This window comes from Podarcis tiliguerta (assembly GCF_965153285.1).
Source record: "Podarcis tiliguerta genome assembly, chromosome: 7".
In the NCBI taxonomy this organism is placed as follows: Eukaryota; Metazoa; Chordata; class Lepidosauria; order Squamata; family Lacertidae; genus Podarcis; species Podarcis tiliguerta.
Genome location: NC_139540.1, coordinates 2,212,523 through 2,226,465, shown reverse-complemented (window position 1 = coordinate 2,226,465; position 13,943 = coordinate 2,212,523). Strand labels below are relative to the sequence as shown.

The 13,943-nt window shown below is 47.5% G+C and overlaps 2 protein-coding genes and 1 long non-coding RNA gene across 4 annotated transcripts in view; 2 read left to right on the top strand and 1 right to left on the bottom strand.

Moving 5' to 3' along the window:
* The window catches only part of LOC310681329 (transketolase-like protein 2), a 30,366-nt gene extending 19,020 nt beyond the window's left edge, over positions 1-11,346 (bottom strand). Inside the window, exons 1-5 of one of the 2 annotated variants that reach the window (XM_083449036.1) lie at positions 11,224-11,346; positions 6,693-6,879; positions 5,113-5,230; positions 3,509-3,622; positions 1,138-1,235 (exon numbers count right to left, since the gene is read on the bottom strand). In XM_083449036.1, coding sequence (XP_083305162.1) covers positions 1,138-1,235; positions 3,509-3,622; positions 5,113-5,230; positions 6,693-6,802 — 440 coding nt within the window. In that variant the 5' untranslated portion in view covers positions 6,803-6,879; positions 11,224-11,346. Of the gene's footprint in view, positions 1-1,137; positions 1,236-3,508; positions 3,623-5,112; positions 5,231-6,692; positions 6,880-7,548; positions 7,700-11,223 lie in introns of those variants that run through there. The other variant, XM_083449035.1, reaches the window with a different exon arrangement.
* LOC310681409 overlaps positions 1-13,943 on the top strand; it is a 217,738-nt gene that overhangs the window by 87,009 nt on the left and 116,786 nt on the right. The gene's annotated exons all lie outside the window — the stretch shown is intronic.
* Positions 1-13,943, top strand: part of LOC310681331 (CTTNBP2 N-terminal-like protein) — a 463,736-nt gene that overhangs the window by 362,518 nt on the left and 87,275 nt on the right. The gene's annotated exons all lie outside the window — the stretch shown is intronic.

Here is a 13,943-nt window from a genome sequence, read left to right as displayed (position 1 = left end):
ACTTCTATTTTGCTTTAAACAAATACAGTGGTGCATGTATGGAAGTGAGAGCTGGACCATAAAGAAGGCTGATCGCCGAAGAATGGATGCTTTGGAATTCTGGTGCTGGAGGAGACTCTTGAGAGTCCCATGGACTGCAAGAAGATCAAGCCTCTCCATTCTGAAGGAAATCAGCCCTGAGTGCTCACTGGAAGGACTGATCGTGAAGCTGAGGCTCCAAGACTTTGGCCACCTCATGAGAAGAGAAGACTCCCTACATTACTGTGTTATTTATTTTATAGTACAGTACATTGATTATTGGGACGTGGGTGGCGCTGTGGGTAAAACCTCAGCGCCTAGGACTTGCCGATTGCATGGTTGGCGGTTCGAATCCCTGCGGCGGGGTGAGCTCCCGTCGTTTGGCCCCAGCTCCTGCCCACCTAGCAGTTTGAAAGCACCTTTAAGTGCAAGTAGATAAATAGGTACCGCTTTATAGCGGGAAGGTAAATGCCGTTTCCGTGTGCGGCTCTGGTGCCAGTTCGCCGGAGCAGCTTCGTCACGCTGGCCACGTGACCTGGAAGTGTCTGCGGACAGCGCTGGCTCCCGGCCTCTAGAGTGAGATGAGCGCACAACCCTAGAGTCTGTCAAGACTGGCCCGTACGGGCAGGGGTACCTTTACCTTTACCTTTTACATTGATTATTGCTTTCATTTTATGGATCAATGGCCTCGTTAGAGAGTAAAATTCATGTTAAATTGCTGTTTTAGGGGTTGTTTATAAAAGTCTGGAATGCATTAATGTAATAATAATAATAATTTATTATATACCCCACCCATCTAGGTGGCTTCCAACCGAATATTAAAAACAATCCCACGTCAGACATTAAAAACTTCCCTAATCCGTTTTGCAGTACTTTCTATGGGAAAGTGCACCTTGGTTTTTGAACGCTTCGGTTTTGGAACGGACTTCTGGAACGAATGAAGTTTGAGAGCCAAGGTACCACTGTATCTGACTGGGGGGAGCTGTTAATACCAATTACGCACAGTTTATATCTATTACGCCAACTGTTTACTCGTGCCGAACCACAGAAAGCGTTTGAAATTGGAACACGGCGCTCCAGCCGGGTGGATCTTCCCAGTTTCCCCAGTAAGTTCCTCACCTGGCCTTGTCAAAGTATTTCCCAGTGTAGGCCATGCCACAGGCAGCTCCCAGGCCTTGTCCCAGCGAGCCAGTGGCCACGTCCACAAAAGGCAGCCTCTGTAAACGCGGGAGGAAAAAAATGAGAGGAACGTGGGGTGAGGATAACATTGCAAACCAATTAGCCCCGCAAAGTCCTGATCCTTTTGTTCCACAGCTGTTCTGGACCAGGGGGCAAGGCGCTTTCCTGGCAGCTCCACCAGCAACACATACCCAACATATTCCAAATCAGGGGTCAGCAAACTTCTTCATCAGAACTTGTGGGGAGCCAGACTATATTTTGGCTCCCTGGAGGAGGTTAAGGGGTGATATGATAGCCATGTTCAAATATATAAAAGGATGTCACATAGAGGAGGGAGAAAGGTTGTTTTCTGCTGCTCCAGAGAAGAGGACACGGAGCAATGGATCCAAACTACAAGAAAGAAGATTCCACCTAAACATTAGGAAGAACTTCCTGACAGTAAGAGCTGTTCGACTGTGGAATTTGCTGCCAAGGAGTGTGGTGGAGTCTCCTTCTTTGGAGGTCTTTAAGCAGAGCCTTGACAACCATGTCAGGAGTGCTCTGATGGTGTTTCCTGCTTGGCAGGGGGTTGGACTCGATGGCCCTGGTGGTCTCTTCCAACTCTATGATTCTATGATTCTATTTTGAAAAATATAAATGTGAGGAGTCCCAGAACTCACAGGGTTAATAGCTCAAGGGACATGGCGTACTGTCCCCGGGGTGTGCTGCACGCACAAAGGGGATGTTACTTTTATTTTCTGTTTTGGCTGCGAAGGAGAAGCAACATGTCGCCGCTTTCTGTTTTGTTGTTTTTGCTGCTGTAAACCACAGAGCCTCAAAAGGGACGCGGGTGGTGCTGTGGGTTAAACCTCTGAGCCTAGGGCTTGCCAATCAGAAGGTCAGCAGTTCAAATCCCCACAACGGGGTGAGCTCCCGTTGCTCGGTCCCAGCTACTACCAACCTAGCAGTTCGAAAGCACGTCAAAGTGCAAGTAGATAAATAGGTACCACTCCGGCGGGAAGGTAAACGGCATTTCCGTGCGCTGCTCTGGTTTGCCAGAATTGGCTTAGTCATGCTGTCCACATGACCCAGAAGCTGTATGCCAGCTCCCTCGGCCAAGAAAGCGAGACGAGAGCCGCAACCCCAGAGTCGGCCACGACTGGACCTAATGGTCAGGGGTCCCTTTACCTTTCCCTAGGATAGCAGAAGCTGTGTCTGAGAGCTACGGAAACGCCGTTTACCTAGGTTGGCAGGAGCAGGGACCGAGCAACGGGAGCTCACCCCGTCGCGGGGATTTGAACCGCCGACCTTCTGATCGGTAAATCCTAGGCTCAGTGGTTTAACCCACAGCGCCACCCGCGTTATTAGCTTTACTGCCATGCTAATAAATCCTTACACACTGGCACACAACTGCTGATAAAACTCTGCTGTAGCTCCTGAGGTGACGGAGGACCCATTGCCTGCAGGTGCTCCACTCTCAGCCCCGTCAGAGGAAGCTGAGGTTGCCTCTGGGTCCGGGAACCCTCCAGCCTCTCCTGAGCTGCAGAGGCTCAGGGCAGAGAGGCGGAGGGAACTAAGTTCCCGCAGGAGGCGTGCTCGCCTCCAGGCCAGGAGAGGCAAGTAACCTGTGGACCAGGGCTGCCCTCAGGGCAGATAAAAACCAGTCAGCCCCAGTCCCAAGTTGTGGGAGCAATGTTGGTGGTAGCCTGTTCCTGCCTGCACCCTGACCTGCTCTTCTGCCAGAGTTCCTGACCTCACCCGACTCCCTGCCTTGGACCCAGCTTCAGCTTTGACGGACAGCCTCCATACCGCGCCCTCGATCTTGGACTGGACTCGGACCTCATCTCTCGGTTAGCCCCCGGGACCAGCACATACAGCCAATCTGAAGCTGTGCCAGCATCGCATAAGTCATTCCCCGCGCGGCAAGGCATCCGCAGCGCGTGGGGACTGATTGAGCGGGTGGCAGGGTCCATGGGCCGGATTTATGAGCCTGGGGGGCCGCATCTGGTTCCCAGTTTGCTGACCCCCGTTCTGAAGCAAGGAGGCCGTAACCTCATCACCTACTTCACAGGGTTGTTGTGGGGGTTAACCAAGGAGGGGAATGAACCATGGAGCCCTTGGAAGAAAAGGATTCAATAACTAAGCTCTTCTGCTCACCTGGCTCAAGGAAGCCAGAGGGAGATGTCAGTCGCCGACTTGGCGTCCAGCGATCTCCACAGTTGGATGTGCACCAGTTGCAAAACGTGCCTGGCACCCGGCTAATTTCTAGCACTGGGCCCATTATGCAGCACGGATTACCAAGAGCCAGAGCCGTACGAAGGAAAGCGCTTACCGGGGTTGGGTGGCCTTCCAGGTCGCAGTCGATCTTCCTCAGTTTCAGCAGATCGGACTCGTTGAGGTAGCCGGCCTCAGCCCAGGCAGCGTAGAGCACAGGAGCAGCGTGGCCCTGCTCAGGGGTTGAGGAAGCACAGAAAAAGCAGGGGTCACCCTTTGCCCAGAGGAAGGAATCTCCTCTTTGCAACCCTCATAATGCACTGTGGTGTTTGTTTGTTTTTGTACTGCATTTTTATGATGTGAACTGCCCCAAGATCTGCAAATGAAGGGCGGCGGACAAATTTAATAAATGAAAATAAATTAACAAACAATGGGGAGGCGCTGTGGCAAGCAAGGCAGCAGAAGGGGAAGGCCGGAGGCATGGTGGTCAAGATGTTCAAAGGGCAAGGAATCGCAGGTGAACCCAGGAACAGCTTGGGCTTTGGGGCGGTGAAAGAGGGGACCTGCTTGCAGCTAGCTCACTCTCTTCCCTGGACGGTGCCGGGGTCAGCTTTTGCCTGCTGGGCGCCCCTCAAGATGTCTTGGACTATAAACCCCATCAGCCTTGTCCAGCAGAGGATGACCATTGTTTATTTCTCTTTTTTGAAGACAGAGGTCCTTTGGCTGGGTCGGGACGATATGGGATTGAGGGGGCAACTCCCATCTCTTGCGGAGGCACAATTAGTGCCAGCACCGTCCGTTAAGAGTTTGGGTGTAATCTTTGACACCTCCCTTTCCATGGAGGCGCAGATTGCAGCGACAACAAAGGCGGCATTTTTCCATCTCCGCCAAGCTAAGCAGTTGGCCCCTTATCTCTCTCGCCCTGACCTAGCCACTGTGATCCACGCGACGGTCACTTCCAGACTGGATTATTGTAACTTGCTCTACGTGGGGCTGCCCTTGAGACTGACCCAGAAACTCCAGCAGGTGCAGAATGCTGCAGCGAGACTCCTCACGGGGTCTTCGCTGTGAGATCACATTCACCCGGTGCTATACCAGCTGCACTGGCTCCCGGTGGAGTACAGGATCAGGTTTAAGGTGCTGGTTTTAACCTTTAAAGCCCTTTATGGCCTAGGACCCTCATATACCTACGGGACCGCCTCTTCTGGTATGCCCCACAGAGAAACCTACAGTCTGCAAACAAAAACATCTTGGAGGTCCTGGGCCACAGGGCAGTTAGGCTGGCCTCAACCAGAGCCAGGGCTTTTTCAGCTGTGGCCCCGATCTGGCGGAACGCTCTGTCCCGAGAGACCAGGGCCCTGCGGGACCTGACATCTTTCTGCAAGACAGAGCTGTTCCACGAGGCCATTGGCCAAGGCACAGCCTGACCCCCCTCCTTTGGTAATCCACATTAACCCAATGCTTGCCATTAATTCGCTTTTGAATTGATTTTAGAATGAATTGATTTTAGAATGTATTTCAATTATTTGAGTGTGATTTTATGTAAACTGTGTTACTTTTATTGTTGTTAGCCGCTCTGAGCCCGGCTTTGGCTGGGGAGGGCGGGATATAAATAAAAATATTTTTCATTATTATTATTCCTCTCTCACGGGAATTGTAGTCCAAGACATCTGGAGGAGCGCCCAGCGGGCCAAAGAGTGGTTGGCATCAGAGACTCCTCACCTTGGAGAGCACGAAGCGGTCGTTGCTGCGGTGGCCTGGCTGGTCCGGCTTGTAGCGCATGGTGTGGAAGAAGAGCGCAGACATGATCTCGGCCGCACTGCAGCAGGACGTGGGATGGCTGGAGCCAGAGGGCAGGAGGCAAACAAACAAGATGAATTTTAACAGGGAGAAATGTAAAGTATTGCACTTGGGCAAAAAAAATGAGAGGCACAAATACAAGACGGGTGACACCTGGCTTGAGAGCAGTACATGTGAAAAGGATCTAGGAGTCTTGGTTGACCCCAAACTTAACATGAGCCAACAGTGTGACGCGGCAGCTAAAAAAGCCAATGCAATTCTGGGCTGCATCAATAGGAGTATAGCATCTAGATCAAGGGAAGTAATAGTGCCACTGTATTCTGCTCTGGTCAGACCTCACCTGGAGTACTGTGTCCAGTTCTGGGCACCACAGTTCAAGAAGGACACTGACAAACTGGAACGGGTCCAGAGGAGGGCAACCAAAATGGTCAAAGGCCTGGAAACGATGCCCTATGAGGAACGGCTAAGGGAGCTGGGCATGTTTAGCCTGGAGAAGAGGAGGTTAAGGGGTGATATGATAGCCATGTTCAAATATATAAAAGGATGTCACATAGAGGAGGGAGAAAGGTTGTTTTCTGCTGCTCCAGAGAAGCGGACACGGAGCAATGGATCCAAACGACAAGAAAGAAGATTCCACCTAAACATTAGGAAGAACTTCCTGACAGTAAGAGCTGTTCGACAGTGGAATTTGCTGCCATGGAGTGTGGTGGAGTCTCCTTCTTTGGAGGTCTTTAAGCAGAGGCTTGACGACCATATGTCAGGAGTGCTCTGATGGTGTTTCCTGCTTGGCAGGGGGTTGGACTCGATGGCCCTTGGGGTCTCTTCCAACTCTATGATTCTATGATTCAAACGGTGAGAAAACGGCAGCAGCAGGAAGGAGGAGGGAGAAGCCGCGCTGGTCAAAGGCCGGTGGCAGCCATGATCAGGGAAACCTGCCCAAGTCAGTCCACGGCAAAGCAAAGACTTGCCTGCATCCTAAGCATAGTGTATGCCAAGCCCCAGGTTGCAAGTTTTTTATTATTATTAAATATATATCTATATATTTTTTTAACCAACAACCAAAACACAAACAGTGAAAACAAACAGTGAGAACCCCCAGGCAGCTGATACATTGGGTATACATAATTAATATTCAAATCAACCATATGTACAATTCTATATACCTTAACACTCCTCCCTCCACAAGATTTAACCTTTAACATTTTAATTGCCCCAAATTGTTCAAAGCTGCCCAAATATGCAATTCCAGCTACGAGTGGGGAGAGGTCCTCTCTGACAGGCTAGGTAGCTCACAGATGGCTCCCCCTTCCCTCCTCCAGAGGAGACCCATAGGAACTAAGGGGAAATGTCTGGGAGGGAAGGGATGGAAAGTCCTCTTCCTTGCACCCCAGGGGTTCAAACTGCTGGTCTCTAGCCTGATCTAGAAGACCCTTCTCATTCTGCCCTCGATACCTCCCCAAATCTCCCACAATTAGAAAAATTCCAGGGTCCCAGTGAATTACCCAGAGTTTGAGGCGCAGGTGGCGCGAATGGAGTGAATCCGAAGGCGATTGGCAGCATCCCGAAGGGTCTGCAAGCTCTTCTCCTCCGGCTTAGGGTAGCTGCTGGCCATGCTGGTGTCCTCCCCAATTCCAGGCGCTACAGAGATTGCCTCCTTCACTCTCGTGTCCTTGTGTCCCGGTTTTCCGCCTGCCAGAGGAAGCAAGATTGGAAGCAAACGTGCAAGGCGTGCGAGATAGGCAGAGATCAGATCATCCCACAATTGGCAGGAGACGGGTGCATTGCACAAGGCCAGCACTGTCTGCAGGCGTGGAGAGCAGTCGGCGGCAGCCCAGCACGTGATCCTGGCCTGTTTGCATTCTGGAGCCAGACTCATGATCTCTGACCCACCCTCCCCACACACCCACTCCTGGCCTTGGGATAGGAATTTTCTTAGATATATTAAAGGTAAAGGAACTATTTCCTACTTGAGCAGGCATATTTAAAGGTAAAGGGACCCCTGACCATTAGGTCCAGTAGTGACCAACGCTGGGGTTGCGGCGCTCATCTCGCTTTATTGGCCGAGGGAGCCGGCATACAGCTTCCGGGTCATGTGGGCAGCAGGACTAAGCCGCTGCTGGCGAACCAAAGCAGCGCACGGAAATGCCGTTTACCTTCCCGCCGGAGTGGTACCTATTTATCTACTTGCACTTTGACGTGCTTTCAAACTGCTAGGTGGGCAGGAGCAGGGACCGAGCAACGGGAGCTCACCCCGTTGCAGGGATTCGAACCGCCGACCTTCCGATCGGCCTTAGATATGTTCAATGTTCATAAGTCTACCAGCCAAACATGTACATAGATCAGCACAGGAAGACTGACCTGAAACCATTTTTGATTCCCAAACTGACCAAATGCTTTCCCTGCATGGAGGGAGGGGGGGTCAGGGAGCCTTCCCATTGTCTCAGGAATTGAGTAATCAGGATTTTAATGGGTGACGACTATCAGGAAAGGCAAGCAGATAACCTGGCAAACAGGAAAAACAACATTCAATTTTTTGTTTTAGACAGCCTTTTCTGTGATGTAGGCATGATGTATCTGGTGGGGGGGTCTTAGGTTACACCCCTTCTGTGATGTATGCATGATATTTCTGGGGGTGGTCTTCATCTAAAGGGACCCCTGACCATGAGGTCCAGTCGTGACCGACTCTGGGGTTGGGGCGTTCATCTCGCTTTATTGGCCGAGGGAGCCGGCGTACAGCTTCCGGGTCATGTGGCCAGCATGACTAAGCCGCTGCTGGTGAACCAGAGCAGCGCATGGAAATGCTGTTTACCTTCCCGCCGGAGTGGTACCTATTTATCTACTTGCACTTTGACGTGCTTTCGAACTGCTAGGTTGGCAGGAGCAGGGACCGAGCAACGGGAGCTCACCCCGTCGCGGGGATTCAAACCGCCGACCTTCTGATCAGCAAGCCCTAGGCCCTGTGGTTTAACCCACAGCCCCACCCGTGTCCCATTTGGTCTCTACAGGGTGGCAATTTCAACAGTCTTTATAAGGCCTTGCGCGCCATTGTTCTGGATTCCTCCTGCATGTGAGGGGAGCACCCTCTTGCAACAGATCAATAAAAATCAAGCTTACTAGCTGCTTTGCTTCTCAATATTCTCTGGTTGGCCTCTTGTTATTTTCTCCTACCAATAGAGAACCTATGTAAGGACTCTATCCGGGCTCTTGCGTACCCCATAAGGGAAAAGGGCAGATTTTTGTTTACAGCAATTCTCAAACTGAGCAAATGTTTTCTCTGCAAGGTCAAAGGAAAACGGAAAAGCCTCCCCATTGTCTTTTCATTCACAAATCCTGTCTTAAGTGTCTGTGTATGAATAGGGTGAGCCTCTGACCTGGCTCAGGAACTAAGTATTTATCTTTACAAAAGACTGGCCAGGCTCCCCAGGGTATCCAATCAAGTGACCATTGAACAGGTAACCTGGCAGATAGGAGGTAAACAAAGCACTCAGATTTCTGCTGTAGACCGCCTTTTCTGAGATGTAGGTATGATGTATCTGGGGGGTAGTCTTAGGTTACACCCCTTCTTGATGTATGTATGATATATGGAGGGGTGGGTCTGGGGCTCCAGGGCAGGGCATTTAAAATGACTATATAAGGCCTTGCGCGCCATTGTTCTGGGTTCCTCCTCCTCTCCTGCGTGTGAGGGAAGCACCCTGTTGCAACAGATCAATAAAGATCAGGCTTACTAGCTGCTTTGCTTCTCGATATTCTCTGGTTGGCCTCTGGTATTTTCTCCGACCGATGGAGAACCTACAAAGGACTCTAGAAGGGCTCTTGTGTCCCCCATAAGGGAATAAGGGCAGATTTTCATTTATTACAGTTGCAAGGTTCTTAGCTGGGGCAATCAGAAGAAGATCCACCATTTGACTGTTGATTCCAAACCCCAAAATGTATTTTATACAATTGACTTTTATTTCTATTCTTTGTATATTGCACTGTTGTTTTATTGCTATGGCTGACATAAATATTCATTAATTCTTGTCTGCCCAGCCAACATTGGAACCTGTTACGTAAGGACTCTATATGGGCTCTTGGGTACCCCATAAAGGAAAAAGGGCAGATTTTGCTTACAACACCTCTGGCCCCAAGGCTTGTGAAAGACACCCAGTGGGCAATGATGAAGCCTCCTACCTCCAAGGGTGGAGGTGAAACTAGAATAGCTATTGCAAAAAATTGCCACCGGCCCATTAATCTCCTTGCACAAACCGGACCAGAATTTGGCCCTGATCTCCGCTTGCAACATTAGCAAGTGATAGGATCTGCAAGCAACTCCCTGGGGGAAAACTGAGCCGGGGAGAAGCAGTTTTTGTGGCCAAAAAATACAATAAAAGCGGAGCTGGAAAACCATTATTATTATAATTATTATTATTATTAGCCACCCATCTGACTAGGTTTCCCCAGCCATTCTGGGTGATTCCAACAAAATATTAAAACACACCAAAAAAAACCTTGTGTCTTCCTGATAGCTACTGAGGTTTTTTTTAAAGTGCTAGGCAGGAAAAATTGTGTCCTAAATCTATGAGAAAAGGCCTTGGGGTGTAGAGAAGACGTCTTTATTCTGCTTTATTGGGGCAGGGAGGGTTAAGAAATTAACAGCTTTGGGGCTTTTTTGGAGGGAGCTTCAAGCCACTGAGCCTTCTTGTTGAGTCACTACAAGAATTTTTGCAAGGAGAAATATATGCAACATTACAAAGCAGAAAAAGAATAGAGATATCAGTTATGAGATGTAATAGGGAAATTAAGAAATGTATACTGAGAGATTAGATGGGAGAATTTTCAGACAGGATTGGTGGAAGTCAAAAGAATTGTATAGGATGTAAAAGTATGTTTAATTACTGTTGAAAACGGTATGTTAAAAAAACTAATAAAAATTTATATATATTTTTAAAAAGAAACTTCTTGTTGAGTCACTGGGAGGTGGGGGGGCGTGTTGATGGGGAAAAGGCGCATTTTAGGCCATCGCCTTTTCTTTTAACAGTTCCAGGAAGAGCCTGGTCATCATTTGTTGCATTTGAAAGACGAGGCCACGATCTGTTTTGCATCCACTGCGCTGCTTGCAATGGAGGTGCCATCTTGCCTCCCCAGACAGGAGAGCTTCCTGCCTCGGGCGCAGTCTACCTTAGCAAAAAAAAACCACCCTCATATATTTTTCTTTTAAAGGGGTACCTTCGCAGCCACATTTTAAACTTTATCCTAACTGGTGGGGTGCGTGACCTTGCAAGTGACCTGGCTTTTTTGGATAGTTTTTCTGGATAGTTGGCCTTGGTGAAGATTTGACATTTTCATCCACAAAAGTTTTTGATTTGCGTTTCTACTGAAATGAAGCTGCATTTGAATGTTGTATTTTAATCTGGTTTTAAGTTGTCGTTGTTTTAATTGTGAAAAGTTTTTATTATTAAAATAATTAATAATAAGAAGAAGAATAAATTTTATTTATATCCCGCCCTCCCCAGCCGAAGCCGGGCTCAGGGCGGCTAACAACAATAAAACAGTACAAACAACACTCTAAAATCATTCATTATAAAATTAATTAATTAATTCAGCATTAATACACACATATTGCGAATATACAAGCACACATTTCATACAATCCTTAAAAATATTCAAACATACCTACACTCAATCCCACAGATCATTCCTTTTCCCATCACCATCCACCCCCCCCTCACCCCACCTTTGTGCTAGACTTCCAATCTACTCAGTTGCAATTTCTTTCCACTTCTATTACTCTTTCACACCCCTTTAAGTTGCATTTTGATCCATGGTTCTTATACTTGGTGTTAGCCGCCCTGAGCCTGGTCTTGGCTGGGGAGGGCGGGGTATAAATAAATTATTATTAATTATTATGATTATTTGCAATGCACCAGGTCTGCAATGCCCGAGGCTGCCCCCTCCCAGCTCTGCCCCCTCCAGCAACTTTGCTCCATCATCTGGGATTAAATCCCCATTTTTATTTTTTGCAAAAAAGAGAGAAAATGACCCCCTCCAGCTCACCTGGACGCAGCTGCCCTCCAAGCACGTTTCTCCAACCCAGGAGGCGAGTGGCGCAGGCGCAGGAAGAGGGGCGGGCTGCTTACCACCGAGTTCAAAGGCGCAGACGGGCCGTTTCCCAAGCCGGAGGCGGGACTTCCGGGCTGCTTTTGAAGCCATTTCCTCCCCTCTTGCCCACAGGGCGGAAGCGGGCCCCGGATCTCCCCGGAAATAGCAGTACATAGCCAAGAGTCATTCATTCATTTTATTTCATAAAATTTAATGCACTTCTGGATTCTGAATTTCAACAGCCGCCACTCATCTGTACAGTGTAGGCTAGATGATATAATCATATTGGGTTGTTTTTGTTTTTATTGCCTATTATTATATTTATTTTATTGTCTATTTCAGGTTGTCATGTTGTGATTTTCTCCTGCAAACTGCCCTTATGACCTGCACGTAACGGCACCATCCAAATTTAATAAATAACAACAACAATAGTAGTGTATAAGCAATGAACAGTGCTATGTACTGAAATAAATAAAGGTCTTATGTATATAATAAAGGTTCATAAATACATAGATAGATAAACCCATACATAGATATATAGGCCACATGTCTGAAGCTGCACAGCAGAGCAGTCATGGAGCCATTTTGACTCCCAGGCTGACCAGGTGTTTTCTCTGCAAGGTCCAATGGAAGAGCCGCCTAATTGTCTTTTCCTTCACAAATCCTGTCTTAAGGGGTATGTCTGTGTTTGAATAGGATGTGCCTGTGACCTGGCTCAGGAACTAAGTATTTATCATTACAAAAGACTGGCCAGGTTCCCCAGGGTATCCAATCAAGTAAGCATTAACAGGTAACCTGCCAGACAGGAGATAAACAACGCACTCAGATTTCTGCTGTAGACCACCCCTTTCTGTGATGTATGTATGACGTTTCTGGAGGGTGGTCTTGAGCTACACTCCTTCTGTGATGTATGTATGTTTCTGGGGGTGGTCTTGGACTCCAGGGCAGGGAATTTAAAATTTCTATTGTTGCCGGAAAAATCCGAGGGCTCCCTTGGACAAAAAGTAAAGACACCAACCAGAGTAAATTGGAGCAAATCAGCAGCCTGTAGGCTTGGCCTTTATTGTACTGTTGCAGCAGGGTGTTCCCCTCACTCGCAGGAGAGAGGAAAGACCCAGAACAATGGTGTGCAAGACCTTATAAAAACTTTTGAAATTCCCCTCCTCTAGGTCAAGCCCACCCCCAGAAACATCATGCATACATTACAGAAAGGAGGGGTTGAGGGAGGAGTTGTGGTGGTAACCTGAGTGTCCTGTCACCTGGCTGGTTCCCCCTTTCCCCCCTCCCCATGAGTACTTTCCAGGTGACAAAGGGGAGCTTGCAGTTTCCTGCCCCCTGAGGGGAAATCCAATCACTGTTCTTTTGTTATAGTCCGTGTTGAATCCACTCCTGTATGCAGTCTGTAGTGTGGTGGATGGTCTTCTGTCTAGGACCATCAGGGTTGGCATAGCAACTGGGCAGGGCACCTGTGGGTGTGCTGCTATGCTCAAGGGATTATGATGGCCTGTATCAAACCTTCCCCATTTTGTAGTCCTTCCTTCATGGAGTAAAATAAAAGTGGAACAGTGCAAATCTGATGTATGGTTGATTTTCTATGAATTTATAACAGAAGTGTAGCGTATGTAGTGTGTGAGTGTGAGTGTGTGTGAAGTCTGTACAAACTGAATGATGGGGGGGGGGGTCCTGCTACACTATAAAAGGGCAGGCACACCTTTGTTCTGGGTCCTCCTCCTTTTCCGTGTGTGAGGGAAGCACCCTGTTGCAACAGTTCAATAAAGACCAGGCTTACAAGCTGCTTTGCTTCTCAATATTCTCTGGATGGCCTCTGTTATTTTCCCCGACTGATGGAGAACCGGCAAAGGGCTCGTGTCCCCCATAAGGGAATAAGGGAAGATTTTCGTTTATTACAGTACGACAACAGGTTTGCAGAAAGATGATCCACTTTTCTTTTTGGAACAACTCACTTTGTAAAACCATTCACAATATTTTCTTTTGTTTGAAACCTGATTTGTACATTTGATTTTTTAAAAAATTTAAAAATATACTCTTATTATTTTATAGAATAAATAAATGCCCAACGATACAAGCAGGAATTAAAGTAGAGGTGCCTCCCTTTGAGAACGCTTAGAAGAGCTTATATGATGGTTTATCAGAAAAAATAAAGAATAAATCAAAACAGGAATTTGTTTCTAAATGGGAGGTTTTCAAAGAATATCTGAAAAATAAATATAGTAGATTAAATTCTGTTGCAGCATTCGAGGAACTTCAGTAATAGTTGTAAGGTAGATATAAGAAATTAGATTTAATGAGAATAAGTTTAATTATTAAAAAAAATGTGTATTGGCAATAAGTAATATGAATTTGAAGTATGGAATAGACGGGAGGTTGGGTCTTTAGTGTTAAGACCAATAGATGTTTTATTGTTTGCTAAGAATATTATGTGTCTATGGTTATTTTTGTAATTTGTGTATAATTTGGTATTTGTGTTTTTTGTTTGTTTGTCTTTCTTGTTGTATAAATAAAAAACTTAAAAAAGAAAAGAAAAAGAAGAGCTTATATGAAGCTGAAGACCGGCATAATTTTAGAACAGGGATCCACAGCAGCAAAAGCAAGGAAAACTCATTTCTTGGGGCAATGTAATCTTAACACATGTTGAGCTCCTGTTTTTCGGAACT